Genomic DNA, 18,598 nt, shown 5'->3' with positions numbered 1-18,598 from the left:
TTGAATTTATTTCACTTGAGCAGACTATTATTGTTCAAGTTAAAAATGTGTCCAAGAGGAGTGTCAACAGGTTGGACAGGTTGATCAGGAGGGCTGGCTCTGTGGTTGGAATGAAGCTGGACTCACTGGTGACAGTTGCTGAGAGATCTATGTTCTTTATCTTTAGATTTAGATTGTATCATCTCGTTCTATCTCTTTATTTCTCTTTGTTCTTGTTCTTATTTTTATTTTTATTGATAATTGGCTGTATTGCTGTGTCTAATTCCAAAAAACAATTTCCTGAAGGAGACCTCCTGAGGGATCAATAGAGTTCTACCTACCAACCTAAATGATAAATGGTTTTCTTATCGATTGCTTAAGTCTGGACGTTATGAAAGTGAAAAAGAAAAGTATTTTACTGCATCTAAAAAATGTTAAATAACAAGATTACACCTCCTAACTTTTGATTGTAAGTTGTTTGGTTTTTTTTACTAAGTGGATTAAAATAACATTCTACGAGTGACGTCACGTTCAAAGAACGCTGACATAGACACAGTCACTCGTCGTCAACAATACGATCCACTTTACTTTATGACTATTATATATAAAGTTCTGCACACTTTAAAATATTCTTCTCAGATACTGGGTGTCAAACTGGGTGTTCACTCATGCGTGAACATTTTTACCTAACTTCTAATAATTAACTGTAATGTCACTCTTGTCCAGGAGATGGAGATCATGGAAAGGATCGTGCACTTTGTGTGATTTTGATGGAAGGAAGAAGAAAAGAACAGAAGCTTCTGTGACATAATACAATAGTTTTTGATGATCCAGAGAGAATCAAAAGATAAAGTCTCGCTGTGTCGCTCATAATGTTGAGACTTTAGGAGTCGATTAGAACATTTTTTATTATTTTACCTAATTTTAAACTCGAAAACAGTTATAACATGTTAATGTGAAATAAATACAATTAATTTAAGACATTCTATTCATTATTAATAGTTTAAACGTTTGTTTTATGTTTTATTAACATGTTTAAAATCAATTCGTGTTTAAGTCGTTACAATCTCTTCAATGTAAAATAAATGTGAGTCCATTAGCCGGGTGTGGTGGCGCACACCTGTAATCCAGGTGACTGGGAGGCTGAGACTGGAGGATGGTTTGAGTTCAGGAGATCTGAGCTGCAGTGGACTGTGTTGATCAGGTGTCCACACTAAGGTCCGTGTCCATATGGTGCTTCTGGGGGAGCTCAGAACCAGCAGGTGGTCTAAGGAGGGGTGCACCGGCCCAGGTCGGAAACGGAGCAGGTCAAAGCCCCCGTGCTGATCAGTAGTGGGATCACACCTGTGAGCAGACACTGTAGTGCAGCCTGAGTGACACAGCAAGACTTCATCTTTTCACTCTCTCTGCTGACTTTAATATCACAAACTCATGTTTGTTTCTTCACTGATCAACATTCATTTATTAATCTTACATTATAATACTAACAAACCATTATTGTTATCGCTGGAACACTGACACCACCTGGACAGGTACGGTATTACAATTGCTCACGCCTGCAAAAACGAATTAATAAACTCATTTATTTATTTTACATTAAAGAGAATGTAACGACTAAAACATGAGATATTAAATATGTAAATAAAAAGTCAGTATTTATTCAAACTATTAATAATGAATATAATGTGCTAAATTAACTGTATTTATTTATTTTTTATTTATTTATTTTTTACCTAATTTGTTATCAATATTTTAGAGGAGTTTAAAATTAGGTAAATAATAAATGTTCTCTAATCGACTCCTAAAGTCTTGACATTATGAGACACAGCGAGACTTTATCTTTTGATTCTCTCTGGATCATAACAAACTAAAGCTTCCGTTCTTTTCTTCTTCCTTTTATCAAAATCACACAGTGCACGATCATTTTAGGAGCAACATTGCCACCGCCTGGACGAGAGTGACATTACAGTTCATTATTAGAAGTTAGCGCATGAGTTTATTTGCACCCAGTATCTGAGAAGAATGTTTTAAAGTGCGCAGAACTTTATATATAATATTCATAAAGTAAAGTGGATCGTATTGTTGACGACGAGTGACTGTGTCTATGTCAGCGTTTTTGAATGTGACGTCACTCTTAGAATGTTATTTTAATCCACTAACTAAAAAACAAACAATTTACCATCAAATTCAAATCATTAAAACCTTTTTAGTTATTCATTTTTTGAATGTCTTTTACCCTTAATTACATATTTAAAATCAACTTCTGTTTTAGTCGTTAGATACTGTACTTTGAAAAAAGAAATGTAAATAAATACATGTTTTTATTCATTCATGTTTGCAGGTGTGAGGAATTGTAATACTGTACCTGTCCAGGTGGGGTCAGTGTTCCAGCGATAACAATAATATGTTTGTTGATATTATAATGTAAGATTAATAAATGAATGTTGATCAGTGAAGAAACAAACATGAGTTTGTGATATTAAAGTCAGCAGAGAGAGTGAAAAGATGAAGTCTTGCTGTGTCACTCAGGCTGCACTACAGTGTCTGCTCACAGGTGTGATCCCACTACTGATCAGCACGGGGGCTTTGACCTGCTCCGTTTCCGACCTGGGCCGGTGCACCCCTCCTTAGACCACCTGCTGGTTCTGAGCTCCCCCAGAAGCACCATATGGACACGGACCTTAGTGTGGACACCTGATCAACACAGTCCACTGCAGCTCAGATCTCCTGAACTCAAACCATCCTCCAGTCTCAGCCTCCCAGTCACCTGGATTACAGGTGTGCGCCACCACACCCGGCTGATGGACTCACCGATCTTCTGTTCTTTTCTTCTTCCTTTTATCGAAATTACACAGTGCACGATCATTTTAGGAGCAACACTCCCACCTCCTGGACGAGAGTGACATTACAGTTAATTATTAGAAGTTAGGTAAACATGTTCACGCATGAGTTTATTTGCACCCAGTATCTGAGAAGAATATTTTAAGTGTGCAGAACTTTATATATAATATTCATAAAGTAAATTGGACCGCATTGTTGACGACGAGTGACTGTGTCTATGTCAGCGTTCATTTAAATGTGACGTCACTCTTAGAATGTTATTTTAATCCACTTAGTAAAAAACAAACAATTTACCATCAAATGTTAGGAGGTGTAATCTTGTTATGTTACACTTTATGGATGCAGTGAAATACTTTTCTTTTTCACTTTCATAACGTCCAGACATAAGCAATCGATAAGAAGCAATTTATCATTTAACTCAATTTTTAACTTGACTAAGAACTATAAAATAGATTAGATTATTACTCCTTTATGCTTGCACTGAAGATTGATACGGAGGACTTTTGACATAAACTTGAATGTGGTGGATGAGAGTCTGATGTGTAATAGTATTTTACACATCTGCAAACCAAATAAACACAACATGTCTTTTTTCTGCACGTCATTCTTTATAATGTCACAAAAGCATTTCAACAAATTTGCAAGCACTAGTAAACTTTATTTTACTATTCTGCTATGTATTGCATTTGTACAGCAGCTTGTAAGAACATGAATTGCAAAAAAGTTTAATGGCACTTGGTTCTTTTTAGTATGAATGCAAATAAAATGAGGAAAATAATTTGGACCTACATTTCCAAATAAGTACAATCATTGACAGTGCAGTACACAACAATTCACACTTTTGAATTACAATGTACAGTTCAATGAAATGTGTTGAAAAACTTTAAAAAAAAAAAAGGATGGACAAAAACTGCGCCACCTTGATTTCGCCAGAGTCATCACTGCTAATTTCAAACCATTATTTGACAAGTCAAAGTAAAAACTTTATTTCAGTAAATACTATGAGTGAGTTAGTGACTGTTAAAGGACTGCTTGAGACTATCTTCTGCCTGTTTTGATGTGATAGCTTTCCAAGTTTCAGGAATTACAGCAGGTTTCCATTTATATTTTCCTGCAAAGTCTTCGTTGAACGTCATCATAACATATTTCCAGTAGTCTGATGATTTAAGGCTGACATCCGGAGAAATTTTCCAGTCTGGATAGATTTCGCTGTATTTTTTGTAGGGATGCCATTGATTGTTTGTATCCCGGCAGCTGAAGTTCATATCACTGATCACTAAAGATGAACAAATGTCGGTCGACAGTTTGTCACTGTCAGAAAAAGAACAATTCCCCAGACCCATCGGGCGATGCACGGATGCCCAGTGCTCGTCGTGGGCTTTGCCTCCGGCCTCACACGGAGTTTTGCAAAACGGGCATTTTTTACCGCATCCAATGACTTTTGAGAAGAGCTCATTCTCTGGATTCAAAGTAAGCTTTTTAAGCTTCGTTTCAAATGTTTCCTTCTGAAACTCTTTCTTGAGAGTTTTGCTCATGTCCTCGAGACTCTTTGTGAGAAAAACAGCAAACTGTTTCGGGTCAGCTTTGTTAAAAATCATAAAATCTCCACGAGCAGTCTGGGGGATGACCAGTTTGTCACCAAGAGCTTTGTAAATATATTCAATATAGCCCCTTAAATCGCCCCCCGTCTCCGTTTTGCCTTGCTCTATTGCCTTGTTGATGCTGCTGATGCTAGAACGGATGTGTCGATCCTCAAAGTCAAGCATTTCATTAGAGACTGAGAAGTAAGAGACCATTTTTTCATTTATGCAACGCTTAGCATACTCTTCATAGGAGCAAATATACCCCAGATACTCTTGAAGGTCCATCTTGGACAATAGATCCTTCAAAAGAGAGTATTGGAAGGACATCCGTGTGCTGAACTCCTCCTGAGTCAGCATTTTATCAACAATGTTGAGGCCCAGAGAACGGTAGACGAAGTCTGTGATTGCAGGCTTTAGACACTTGCTGGTGAATTCATCTGCCTTGCTCTGGCACTGGTCCCGCTCATGAAACACATCTTTGAAATCGGCTAAGAATTTCTCTTTGTTCTGAGCCAGGCACCTGTACGGGTCGTTCAGCTCAATGAAATTGTTGTGCATTTCTTGGAAATCCCAGGCCACAGTTCCGCAAATGTGTTGTTTCAGCAAAATCTCAAACTGAATGTCTGTCTTCAAATTTTGTTTGGCTTTCAGCTGATGATCAATTAGATACAGGATTTCTTGGATGTAAGTCTCATGGTAGTTACACTTCTTGTCTATTTTATCCTGTACAAACTTTTTGCATTCAGCTATAATGCTGTCAGCCATGTCCTGCACTTCTTCGATGTGGGACTTTTTGCTGAACAATTTTACAACCTTGTCTGTAATAAAAGTCAACTTGTCAGGGTTGAATGTGAAAGGTTCTGATCCACAGTCATGGAGATTCTTCTCATGTAATAACTGAGATGCTTTTGCTCCCTTGTGATTGACATTTTTCCTGAGGTGTTTGTCAATGCTGTCAAAGACATCAATTGCTTTCTGCTCAGTGAAGGACAGTTTGTTCACAGTTTCCTTCCACATTTCTCCAAACTCATGGTTAAGTTGGGGATCAGTCATCTTGCCGCTTGTCTTTCGACATTTATCAATCAGGTCACACACTCGACCTTCCAACTCATCTGTGTGTGTCTTTTTGATTCTGTTAAGTTTAATCATCCCTTGTTTTATTTCTGAGGCCCTTTCCAGCTGGATCTTAACAGAATTTGAGATTTCCATTCTCAGACTCTTTGCACTGTTTGCAAACTGCGCTCTGTATCTTTCAATAAGGTGAGCAGAACCATCTGCATCTTCAAAGTACTTTGCTAGATTGTCCTGAAGCTTACGCTCCCAGTGAGACAGTTCCTTTTCAGCTTCTCTTTTCAGAGAATCCAGGAGAGTTGTCATGTCGGCTGAATTAGAGTCCCCGGAAAGATTTGAGATTTTGGTTTCAGTGTTGGAAGTCCAGGTGTACATAGCTTTTTGGAATTCCCACTCCCATTTGTTGAACTCGGTGCACAGTTTGATATATGCATCTGCTACCAAACTGTTTCTGAAACTGAAGATGAAGTTTTCATGCTTCACTGCACTCCAAAGGCTGGTCAACCATTCAGTAAAGGCCTTAATGTTGTTCTCAGAGGAGTTACAGTCGCTAAGTTTATGTATGGTTTGGTTTTTTAGATCATTCACAGCTTCACTGTAGCCCAAGTTGACTGGGGCCATTGGCGGGGTTCCATTCCAGAGCCCAGGGATATACCAGTTCCCAGTGTCTGGGTTGTACTCCATCACATCAGTAAAGAGCTTGTTCTCCTCTCTTTTCTCCATTTTGGCTGCTTCCTGGGTCATTCTGTTCAACTTCTGCAGCAGCACCTTCCTGTCCCTCATGTTGGTCTCATGAGCAGAAACATCCGACACATTCTGGTGGACGAACAGACATTTGGGCTTTTTACCCACTTCCTTCATCCTAAGAAAGGCGTGCACCACAATCTGTAGGACGTCCTCCATTTCTTGCATGTGTTCCATAGATATGTTAATAATGGTGATGTCGCTTAAGCCGACAACAAGTGTGGCAAGCTCATTATCATGGTCATAGCTCTCTTCAAGTTGGGCCAGTTGTTGTGACTTCAGCCCCTCTGTGTCAATGATAACCACATAGTCACAGTTGAGCATTTGATTGACGTCTTTACCAACTTTTATGAGTAACATGAAGGCACCGCGCGTACAACGTCCGCTGCTGACAGCAAATTGCACTCCAAACATGGTGTTTAGGAGAGTGGACTTTCCTGTACTCTGGACTCCAAGAACTGTGATAACCTTGATCCTGGCTTCATGAGCTACCAAAGCATTGAGCTGGAGAAGGACGTCCCGTGTCCACATGAGGGGGGTGTTGGACGCATCCCCATCAACAAGCTCGAGTGGCAAACCCTTTAGCATCAGTTCTGCGCACAGTTTTGGAAGATGCTGTAAGTTTTGACAGCATGGGTTTGTTGCATTGGTTGCTAGTGAAGCCTCATAGATCTGGCCCATCTCCCGGAATAAATGTTCCATCCCCAGAGAGCTACTGGAAAGCTGTTTGTCTATTTTCTGAATTTCCTCTCTGTCTTTGGAACTGTCACATTTATCCCTGTATTGCTCACGGAGTTTTGACAGCTTTTCCCTGGACAAGTTATCAAGATTTATTTTCATCCATTTGAGGAAAAATTCCCTCTCCATTCCTGGAGTTGATATTGCTTCTATAAATCTTTTCATAGAAGAGGAAATTTCATAAGACTGCTGTAGTCTACGAAAGTGTTTCTTCTCTGTTTCTAATTGGCTTTTGTACATTTCTATACTTTGATTTCCAGCTTTTCGCAAACGGAATTGCTCTTTTTCAAGATCAGTCAGCTTCTTCCAGATTTCTCCCTGCCTTGGTAGATTGACTTCTTTGTATATGAGGGGGTCCACTATTTCTTTTGTGATGGCATCAGCACTTTTCTTTGCCCCTTGACACGCCGGCAAGTCCTCATCCACCAAAATCCCCAATTCATGGGCAACATCAGTCATCCCCTCGATGCTCATCCTGATATCTGAGGCATCCACCGCATAATTGATCGCGTCCCTCAGACACCTGAGAAAGTCAGCTTCATTATTTTGCGGCTTCTTGAGAACGATATTCTTATTATTCAATTTCAACTTGGAGGCGACCTGTTTCAAATGCTCAACGTTAAAGCATCCACTTTGACTGTTACTAATCAAGAACATCTGTGCCCTGTGATGCTGTTTTGTTAACACCTGCGATCCCAAGGCTAGATCATCGCAGAACACAAAAACGGCTGTTGATATTTTACACAAAAACGAGTATTGTGCGTCAAATGACTCGACATCTCCTCGCAGGTTAGTCACCGACACAGGTACATTGAAATGGTCCATGTTTTTGTTTCCACAAGGCAGATACCAAGTCATTTCCACCATTCCACTTGAAATCTTTCTTGGAATGTTTCCGCACTCCATGTTGTGATGAACAAAAATGTCATGATATTGCTGGGAATTACTTAGTACCTTGTTGAGAATCTTTGACTTGGATAACGAGCATTTGCCTAGTCTCACAAAAGATACAAGAGGCAGTTTAGCAAGAACAGTTTGTTCTTCAACAAAGCCCTTTGATTCAGAGAGGGACTGGGGCCTGTATTTATGGACAATATCCCTCATAGCCCACAACAGCAGAGTGCTCTGCTTGGAGTCAATGCTAGGAAGCAGAAGGGGTACAGCGAACTGACACATGGACATTTTGAGGACAATTTCCTGCTGAACAAAACTATCTGAACACAGCAAAAGTGCTGTGATGATATCTAATGGGTTTTCTTTACTGTCTACATGTAGACCATCTAGAAGTTGATCCAAGTCCAAGGTGGCAGAATCTTGTGCGGCCTCACTGGGGGAGTTTGTAAACTTCACATTTCGAGCCGTCACATTGACACTCATTAGTTTTCTCAGCAAATAACAAGGCAGGTCTGAAACACATGTGGGGTGTTGATCACTGACATTCTTTTTGTTGATCTGAAGAACCGTTCTCAGGGACAGTTTATCCTCGCAGTGAAGACCGAGGTCAGTCAAGTAATTTCTCAGCTGTGACCCTACAAAAACAGAAAATACTAGTTATTGAACATTATTCAAATTCTCTTTGCATGTCTTGACATTTATCAATTGCATTTGTCTTCCCTTGGTTAGAATCATTCATCTTCTGGCTCACCTTGCATGCCGCTGATAGTAGTTCCCTGATGATCATCACCATCTGAGGACGGATCCGACTGCATTTCTTCCTCAGCGTGATGAATATCCATGCCTTCATCTTCGTCACTCTGAATCAACATATATAAAAATATAAAAATAAAATAACATCAGTTATTCAAGTCTGCACTTTACAAATACATACAATATGTTTTTTCACAACAAAAGGGACACAAATCAACACTAACTTTTACACATACATACAAAGCAACATACAGAGTGCAACACAACGCAATGTCCAGAAAACACAATTGAACTGGTTAAAAAAACTCCATTGAACTTTAAAAGAGCCTGCTCAGCAATAGGAGTGCGACTGGAGCACATTAAAACAGGGGAACAGCCTGGATTGGATAGCACTGAGACAAGTCACATGGAGTTGAAACGATTTTTTGAATGAATTTACTTTTTTTTTTTTAACACACAATGGCTGAAGAACTTGATCTGGTCACAGGATATACTTGCAAAGCAATTTTCAAGAAGGATATTTCCATTAAAGCTGGACGTTGTAAGACGAGTCTTCCAAGAACTTCAAATTACTTATTTATTTCCTCCATGAATTACGTGAGTAAATGCTTTTTTTTTCTAAATAATATTGCACTTTATGAGATCAATAGTGGTGCTTGTGTGTGTGTTTCAGCTCTAGTGCTGAAGCCCGTAGTGTGTGTGTGTGTGGGGGGGAGCGATGCAGAGCATGTGTGTCGTGGCCATGGAAACCACACAGACTGTAGTGGGAGTGATATTTTGATATAATGCACTGATGTTGTGTTCATTTGATGATGATCTAAACGTCTTATTGACCTTTAACAGTACACGGTCAGATCCCTGTGGTGTATAAAGAACCTTAAAGTAGTTATTGAGAGGCGGATTCATTCAAATGTGCGCCACTGAAGACCTATGTGTGAAATGCACGGCCCGCCACTGATATATATACACAAACAACTCATCTAATTATGATGATGGCAGCTCGGATGAAAGACAGAACCAGAATGAAGTGATTTCAACACGTTTACATCACGTTACGCGGATGCTACAATAAAACCAGTGATTGAAGAGGTACAATACAATCCAATTTCCATGAATATTTTAGGGAGTTGTCCGTGAGATAAAGCAACAAGTGAATGACTCAGACAATGAAAACTGACCAAACAGGTGTGTGCCCTCACTTGCCCTCAGCACCGCCTTAAGGTAATTCCAAATCTCAGAACAGCTGAAGTAGGATCTGAAGGATCGAGTGAACATTGAAATGCCTGTCAGTACAGAATTAGCAGAATTACAGTATTCCGACTAGCATACACACTGGCCTCTCTAACTCCGTCAGCAACCAGACAGGAACAATCGATCACCGTTTAGATCCCATTACACTATTCACAAACGTGGAGTGACGATGTTTTGACAGATGTTCAAAAATATAACTTTATTGAAAGAACAAAAAAATGAAAGGGCACCTTATGTGAAAACCCGACTCTCCTGACTTATTCACATGTTGTATATGATGAGGTCGTCCTCTTCAAAACACAGTAGTTCATTCATCACGATGAAATCTCGCCAAACGAGACTACGCCTTAAATTAAACATTCTGACGTCACTCTGGTGTGTTTGATTAAAAATTATTATACACTATACACCATACTTAAATTAACGCTAAAAGATAATAAAATATAAAGTATAAATAACTTGCTTCATCTAAGAGCTTAAACGTTTGAATACACATTCACAATCAACATTTCACTCAGACTGATTCACTGTCTCAAGACAAGATTGGAACAGAATTAGAGACATGACACCGGTTATTTAAAACGTCTGTTTGTCTGCCTTTTTACACCTTGGGATGTGGATCTAAGAACTAAGCGGGACACATCCGTGAGGGGGGGACTAGGAGACAGAAACCCCCACCCAAGAACATTTGAATGATTAGAAAAGGAAACAAATTAGGAAGTACTCTCCACAGGGGATCGTGGCACAGGATGCTTGAAGGAACCAATATGGCGTAAGGGGGAGGACCTCTCGGCCCGGAAATTTGCCTTAAATATCGCGATGTTCTTTTCATCGTTTCAGTTCGAGACCTTTTCTCCAGGACTATTGAACTGTAAAGTCGCCGAGAGAAAGTGTGTCCGGTCGCGATCGTAAAGCTTGTATTTTGTTTGACTTGAAGCGGCGAATTAACGACCCGTGACACTCTGAATTGACCATTTTTCTCCACAAGAACCGGAAGTGACGGCGTGTTGGAGCGACCGGAACGGAATCCTGTTTTGACCGTTTTAGGTTGAAGAAGACCTGAATCAGTTAAGTACCTACATGTTAATAGTGAAACAAAATAAATATTTATGTAAACATGTTGAGAGTTTCTTCTGCCTTTAGGTGTTTTTGGAACGTGCATCAAACATTATTTTTATTATTCATTTTTAATGTACAAAACGGGATTCTTAGAGGTGAGTTTGAAGTACTTACCATTGTTTTTACTGTGCTTCAATGAAATGTGTTCAGATCTTTCAGCTTCCTCAGCTCTGAAAATAAAACACAGAGTTGAAATAACTGCCTCTTGTTATGCATTGAATTTAAATATTCGAGTGAAGTAATCCAAGCTACATGTACTTGAATGTAAATATAGGAATCATGTAGAACCCAATAATGTTCAAAAATGAAATAAACAGCTCAACGCAGGGTCAGAATCTTTGCGAATTTAGGGTGTGGTCTGAAGAAAATATGCTCTTCATAAGAAATATCCTTGTAGATCTGTTAAAAATCACTGATTCCCACAATAAACTGCATTGTTATAAAAATAGCACTTTATTCAGAGTTAAATCTCATGTGTATCAACATTAGAAAGTATTCCCACTAAAGCTCTTTCCATCGATAACTCACAATACCACACAAACTTTTTTACAAGTTGGCAACTATTAACCATCATGGCATCTTCTATAAAGCATCATAAATGCATCATAATCTCTTATGAATGTTCTCATATAGCATTGTACTCCCGTCCTGCAGGATGGAGCTGCCCGGTTACACAATCAAAATAAGTAATAAGCCTCACTGTCTTTTTGTTTTTTGTAATTCTCTCCCACACTTTTTGTCCACATTTATTTTGCAATAAAAAATATTTTTCTTATGTATAATTCGTAAAAAGAAAGTATGTGATCTGTGCTGCTGTTCAAATGTCACCACTAAGGAACCGATGAAGGTTTATCTTATTAAACCCTCATATCAAACTGGAAAACCCCACAATCCAACTTTAGTCAATTAAACAAAAAAAAACAACTTAATTTCCTGTAAATGTGTCATTCTGCAAAATATTACCTATTCTAACAGTAAATATTTTGAAGTGGCTCATCATTTAGAATTGTGTTTTCCAATGTTTCAGTATCATATTGAGTTAGTGTGGATAGAAAAGATAAAAGCAATTTACCTCGACTCAGTACTTTCAGGAGATGAATGTCGAAATGCACTGCAACAGAGCAGAGTCCACTTATATCCTCCTACTCGATTTACTTTCACTTTCACTTGTACTGGAAATTTAAATTTAAAAATAATTGAATACAAAGTTCTCCTTTGACCTGTAAACATGTAAACATATATCAAATGTATTATTTTAGTAGCTATGAATAATATTGTGGTAGTGTTCAGAAATGTATTTATAATATGATTTTCACGAACTGAAAACACGTGACGGTGTCTTCTCAGTGTTGTCCAGTGTAAAAATGTATAATATATAGAAACATTTTTGAGAAAGTTAGGAGAAGTAATCATATGAGGTTGAAAAATTTTAGGTTAGGTTAGGTAGAACTTTATTGATCCCTCAGAAGGTCTCCTTCGGGAAATTGTTTGTTTTTTTCCAATTAGCCAAAGCAATACAGCAATTATTCATAACAATAAATGAAAATAAAATAAGAACAATAACAAAGAGAAATAAAGAGAAAGAACAAGATGATACAAGCTAAAGATTCTTCCTGATCAACCTGTCCAACCTGTTGAAACTCCTCTTGGACAAAAGCCGGGTGTGGTGGCGCACACCTGTAATCCAGGTGACTGGGAGGCTGAGACTGGAGGATGGTTTGAGTTCAGGAGATCTGAGCTGCAGTGGACTGTGTTGATCAGGTGTCCACACTAAGGTCCGTGTCCATATGGTGCTTCTGGGGGAGCTCAGAACCAGCAGGTGGTCTAAGGAGGGGTGCACCGGCCCAGGTCGGAAACGGAGCAGGTCAAAGCCCCCGTGCTGATCAGTAGTGGGATCACACCTGTGAGCAGACACTGTAGTGCAGCCTGAGTGACACAGCAAGACTTCATCTTTTCACTCTCTCTGCTGACTTTAATATCACAAACTCATGTTTGTTTCTTCACTGATCAACATTAATTTATTAATCTTACATTATAATATCAACAAACATATTATTGTTATCGCTGTAACACTGACCCCACCTGGACAGGTACAGTATTACAATTCCTCACACACCTGGAAACATGAATGAATAAAAACATGTATTTATTTACATTTCTTTTTTCAAAGTACAGTATCTAACGACTAAAACAGAAGTTGATTTTAAATATGTAATTAAGGGTAAAAGACATTCAAAAAATGAATAACTAAAAAGGTTTTAATGAATTTGATGGTAAATTGTTTGTTTTTTAGTTAGTGGATTATAAAAACATTCTAAGAGTGACATCACATTCAAAAACGCTGACATAGACACAGTCACTCGTCGTCAACAATACGATCCACTTTACTTTATGAATATTATATATAAAGTTCTGCGCACTTTAAAACATTCTTCTCAGATACTGGGTGTCAAATAAACTCATGCGCTAACTTCTAATAATGAACTGTAATGTCACTCTCGTCCAGGCGGTGGCAATGTTGCTCCTAAAATGATCGTGCACTGTGTGATTTTGATAAAAGGAAGAAGAAAAGAACGGAAGCTTCTGTGACGTGTTTAGTTTGTTATGATCCAGAGAGAATCAAAAGATAAAGTCTCGCTGTGTCTCATAATGTCAAGACTTTAGGAGTCGATTAGAGAACATTTATTATTTACCTAATTTTAAACTCCTCTAAAATATTGATAATAAATTAGGTAAAAAATAAATAAATAAAAAATAAATAAATACAGTTAATTTAGCACATTATATTCATTATTAATAGTTTGAATAAATACTGACTTTTTATTTACATATTTAATATCTCATGTTTTAGTCGTTACATTCTCTTCAATGTAAAATAAATAAATGAGTTTATTAATTCATTTTTGCAGGCGTGAGCAATTGTAATACCGTACCTGTCCAGGTGGTGTCAGTGTTCCAGCGATAACAATAATGGTTTGTTAGTATTATAATGTAAGATTAATAAATGAATGTTGATCAGTGAAGAAACAAACATGAATTTGTGATATTAAAGTCAGCAGAGAGAGTGAAAAGATGAAGTCTTGCTGTGTCACTCAGGCTGCACTACAGTGTCTGCTCACAGGTGTGATCCCACTACTGATCAGCACGGGGGCTTTGACCTGCTCCGTTTCCGACCTGGGCCGGTGCACCCCTTCTTAAACCACCTGCTGGTTCTGAGCTCCCCCAGAAGCACCATATGGACACGGACCTTAGTGTGGACACCTGATCAACACAGTCCACTGCAGCTCAGATCTCCTGAACTCAAACCATCCTCCAGTCTCAGCCTCCCAGTCACCTGGATTACAGGTGTGCGCCACCACACCCGGCTGATGGACTCACTGATCTGATGGTGTTTGTAACTCAGGGTTCATGACGTCGCTTCATATTTGTGTCCTGAGGACAGCATTCATTTGAAAAATTTTTTTTATTTTAAATCGATCAGTTCTTGAGTTCACTTTCAGACACGTACAATAAATTCTAAATTTTAAAATAAATTCAATATTGTAGGTTTTTTTCCATTTAGGAATCAATTCAGTTTTATTTAACTATCTTCGTCTGTCTGTCTATCAACTGCTGTATTCAGATCTTCAGGGATTTAAATTCGAGTGAACAACAGATCATAAATATTTATTTATTCATTTAAAAATTATTAAACTTAAAATTTTACTTCGACTCTCTAGAAATTTTACTAAATACCAATAGCAATACATAATAAATAAATACACTTTTTTACAAATAATGTCCGTCCTCTGGATCCAGTGACATCATGGACCCTCAATTCTAAACACCATTGCTGTGTCTCAAATCGCATACTAGCGTACTAAAAGTTAGTATTTTTAGTGCGTTAGTGCGTCTCAATTCTTTGTATGCGAAATTTAGTGCGCCATGCATACTAAATTGTTGTACTAACACGCCCACAAAACTGAGCATGGTTCGATGGATACTAAACACACTAAACAGCTCCATCTTAGTGACGTTTTAAACTAAAGTTACGTCATATATAAATGCATATATATTCATATACTTACAGGTGCATTTTCCGCAGCAGTAGAAGGATGACACGTCTTCGGTGCTGATACCAGCTTAAATATCTCGCGAATATTTAGATTCGCATATTTTTTCTCTATTTCTTTTTCCAAAGTTGCAAAACGTTCTGCCAGCAGGTGTCGATAGCGTTCAAACAGCTGGTTGAAACATCGTTAAATAGAAGTAGAAGAAGAAGCTGTCATGTGATTTCCGGTTAGTGTGTAGCAGCAGTGTTTGATTTGAGACATACTACCTGTTGAGAATTTGCGTACTAGTTAGTATGTACACTAAACTGATGCATACTAACTTCTAGCACGGGTGTGGTGGCGCACACCTGTAATCCAGTGCTGTGTCTCAAATCGCATACTAATCTTAGTATGCTAGAAGTTAGTATGCATCAGTTTAGTGTACATACTAACTAGTACGCAAATTCTCAACAGGTAGTATGTCTCAAATCAAACCCTGAAGCTACACACTAACAGGAAATCACATGACAGCTTCTTCTTCTACTTCTATTTAACGATGTTTCAACCAGCTGTAGGAACGCTATCGCCGACACCTGCTGGCAGCACGTATTGCAACTTTAGAAAAAGAAATAAAGAAAAAATATGAGAATCTAAATAATCGCGAGATATTTAAGCTGGTATCAGCACCGAAGAGGTGTCATCCTTCTACTGCTGCTGAAAATGCACCTGTAAGTATATGCATATATATGCATTTATATATGACGTAACTTTCGTTTAAAACGTCACTAAGATGGAGCTGTTTCGTGTGGTTAGTGTCCATCGAACCATGCTCAGTTTTGTGGGCGTGTTAGTACGACAATTTAGTGTGCATGGCGCACTAAATTTCGCATACTAAGAATTGAGACACACTAACGCACTAAAAATACTAACTTTTAGTACGCTAGTATGCGATTTGAGACACAGCAAAGGACTTCATCTTTTCACTCACTTAATTTTTCTTAAATCAAGGATAATCTCAACATTACCATCGCTTTAACACTGCCCCCACCTGGACAGGAACGGAACCGAAGCTCCCATTTAAATCGTCATTCAACAAATGAGAGATAAATTAGATGAGGAGAAAACTATTTTTGATTAGACTACAATTCTGAACGGAATGTGAAATTCATACAGTAAGATAATAAAAAAAACATTTCCATTTCCCTTCATTCATTTTTGCATTTTTCTATGTACACTTGACAGTGGCCTTGAGTAAGATGGTATTTCAGAGAAATTTCTGAATCCCAATTGATCAGATATCAATAATTTACTACTTCAAAACAAATAACAATAACTCACCATGTTTTTGTCTTTCATAAACTCAATCCGTGTTGAAAAATTGTACAGTTTAGGTGTGAAAGATTCAAATTAAATATTGTTTAATTTAATGTAAACAGTGTATTTTTATTTCAATGTTACGTTGTAATATAATTAACAGCTTTTCATTCATTTATACATCTCTTTCTACTTTACAAAATTTCCACACGTTCCAGTTGATCTACAAAAAACTGTAAAATATACATTTAAAAGCCTGTATTTTATTCTCATTACTTGTCATTAGTTCAAGTCCCAGTCAAACCAAACCCATCAGTATATTTGCTGTCAATGTAAGACGACAGTAAAAACAAGTTATTCAATTGCAAACTGAACGAAACCACGATCTGAAAGAAACACGCTCAATAAAGTTCACAATATAAAGTGCAAATCAATCAGTACAAATACCACATGTTCCCCAAAAAGCACCAAAAGTTCTTCCATCATAGCTCCAGCTCCAGCACCTCCACCATCATTGTTTTTGGTCTCACTTTAACGTCTGGGACTCTTCTAGCTGGGCCAGAACACCAGGCAGCTGCAGCACATGACGGAGGGTGAAGTCCGGTCTGGCGGAACCTTCCGGCACATGATCTTCTCCGGTGTTGATCCAGACCGTCGCCCTCACGCCGGCGTTAAAGCCCCCCTGGATATCCGTGTCCAGGGAGTCTCCCACCATCACGCAGTCCCGAGCCTCCACCTGCAGCAGGTCGAAACACAGCTTGAAGATGGAGGGGAACGGTTTTTGCTCGGGATGGTCTCCGCCCACGACGACGGCGTCAAAGTACTCCTCGCACCCGACCGCCTCCACCTTCTCCTTCTGGGTCTGCGAGTGACCGTTGGTCAGCAGCAGCAGCTTGTATCTGGTCCGCAGGTCTTCGAGGAGGCGGCAGATCTCCGGCGTCAGAGCGATGATCTGCAAGCGGCTGCTTTTCCACAGGAAGTAGCAGTCGGACGCCAGGGAAGGCGGGTGACGGCCGCCGGCCGCCGCCTCCTGGATGCTCTCCTCCATGTGACTCGTCCGCACCTCGTCGATGGTTCTGCCGGCCGACGGGTCGAACGTCTCCGACGCGAGTTTCTGCCGGAATTTGCTACAAATGCTGGAGATGGTGACGTCATCGGCACAGAGGGAGGTTTTCAGCAGCTCACTGACCTGTCAATCACATTACAGTGTCATGACAAAATGAAATGGTCTGAGAATCAACATTGATTATCAACAAAATATAAATAACATTTTTGATGATCAATGTAGTAATATAAGAAAAAAAGAACACGTACATTTAGAACAAATTATTAAATTATTAATGAATGAAAATAACCGATTACAGTTGTAATATTTTCCTACGACATTGAAAGCCACACAGAGCAACTATCTATTATCTTATAGCATCATTAACGAAACAAATAAACTTGATGACGTCAACATTAACTCTATCATTCACTTTTATCAAACCGTTTACTTCCGGCTGACGTTGAAACCACGAGCGTGAAGAATTGTTTAAAAAACAACAAACCTGTTGTATCGCCACTCCGCCCGCACGAGTGGTTTCGATCAAAGTGTTGTCGAAGTCAAACAAAATCGCTTTCACTGTCCCGCCGTCCATCTTTACACGCTTTACACGTCAAGTTGCGGAAGTAGAACAGGACTGCCGAGCTGCATCCTGGGACTTGTCGTTCTTGTGAAAGGTCTGCGTTGGAGCGTTAAATCCGTTAGAGGGCGCTTTTGACTAACTTCACAGGATGCTTCCGTGAGCGAACCTATTGAAACTAATACTAATTCTAATATGAATGAAGCTTATACTACCACTACTATCACCAATAATAATAATAATAATAATGACAATAATAATAATAATAATTACAATAATAATAATAATAATAATATTGATAATAATAAAATGGACAAACAATTTAAATAAAAAATACATGTATCTTTAAGAATTCATACCATTTTACATTGTATTTATTGTAGATTTTAAGATTTTTAAGATGTGCTTTGGTTAATAAAAGTTGCCATAAGGGCAATTTCACTTTATGTGTCGTGTTGTTTAAAAATAAATATTAAAAACGTGTTTTTTTTCTGAGCTTTCGTATGAGCGATGTTATATGTAATGAAACATTAAATAAAAATACATAACAACACTTTGGTTTGCTTTCGTTCACTTTAGTCTCAGCTCGAATTTATAAATGTATTAAACCACAAAAATATACATCACATTTAATGAAATAATCGATTCATATGGT

The 18,598-nt window shown here is 38.5% G+C and overlaps 2 protein-coding genes and 4 non-coding genes across 8 annotated transcripts in view; 2 read left to right on the top strand and 4 right to left on the bottom strand.

The window, feature by feature from the left end:
* LOC148069219 (up-regulator of cell proliferation-like) overlaps nt 1-11,143 on the bottom strand; it is a 58,977-nt gene extending 47,834 nt beyond the window's left edge. Inside the window, exons 1-4 of one of the 3 annotated variants that reach the window (XM_087802159.1) lie at nt 11,088-11,118; nt 9,803-9,886; nt 8,602-8,710; nt 3,740-8,485 (exon numbers count right to left, since the gene is read on the bottom strand). In XM_087802159.1, the coding sequence (XP_087658285.1) occupies nt 3,831-8,485; nt 8,602-8,692 (4,746 nt within the window). In that variant the 5' untranslated portion in view covers nt 8,693-8,710; nt 9,803-9,886; nt 11,088-11,118 and the 3' untranslated portion in view covers nt 3,740-3,830. Of the gene's footprint in view, nt 1-3,739; nt 8,486-8,601; nt 8,723-9,802; nt 9,887-11,087 lie in introns of those variants that run through there. The other 2 variants (XM_087802158.1, XM_087802157.1) reach the window with 2 other exon arrangements.
* On the top strand, nt 1,079-1,377 carry LOC148069221 (signal recognition particle RNA). The gene has a single exon (XR_015713080.1).
* Nucleotides 2,480-2,778, bottom strand: LOC148069220 (signal recognition particle RNA). Its single transcript, XR_015713079.1, has one exon.
* Nucleotides 11,144-12,629: 1,486 nt separating the features above from the next.
* On the top strand, nt 12,630-12,928 carry LOC148069218 (signal recognition particle RNA). The gene has a single exon (XR_015713078.1).
* Nucleotides 12,929-14,040: 1,112 nt separating this feature from the next.
* Nucleotides 14,041-14,339, bottom strand: LOC148069217 (signal recognition particle RNA). Its single transcript, XR_015713087.1, has one exon.
* Nucleotides 14,340-16,412: 2,073 nt separating this feature from the next.
* On the bottom strand, nt 16,413-18,110 carry nanp (N-acetylneuraminic acid phosphatase). The gene is made up of 2 exons (XM_087802710.1): nt 17,869-18,110; nt 16,413-17,507 (listed from the first exon to the last, which is right to left on the bottom strand). The coding sequence occupies exons 1-2, from the start codon at nt 17,956-17,958 to the stop codon at nt 16,845-16,847; spliced, it is 753 nt and encodes a 250-aa protein (XP_087658836.1). The 5' UTR covers nt 17,959-18,110; the 3' UTR covers nt 16,413-16,844.
* Nucleotides 18,111-18,598: the final 488 nt, after the last annotated feature.

This window comes from Callionymus lyra, chromosome 11 (assembly GCF_982586985.1).
Source record: "Callionymus lyra chromosome 11, fCalLyr1.hap1.1, whole genome shotgun sequence".
Taxonomy (NCBI): Eukaryota; Metazoa; Chordata; class Actinopteri; order Syngnathiformes; family Callionymidae; genus Callionymus; species Callionymus lyra.
This window is presented reverse-complemented; position numbering and strand designations above follow the sequence as displayed.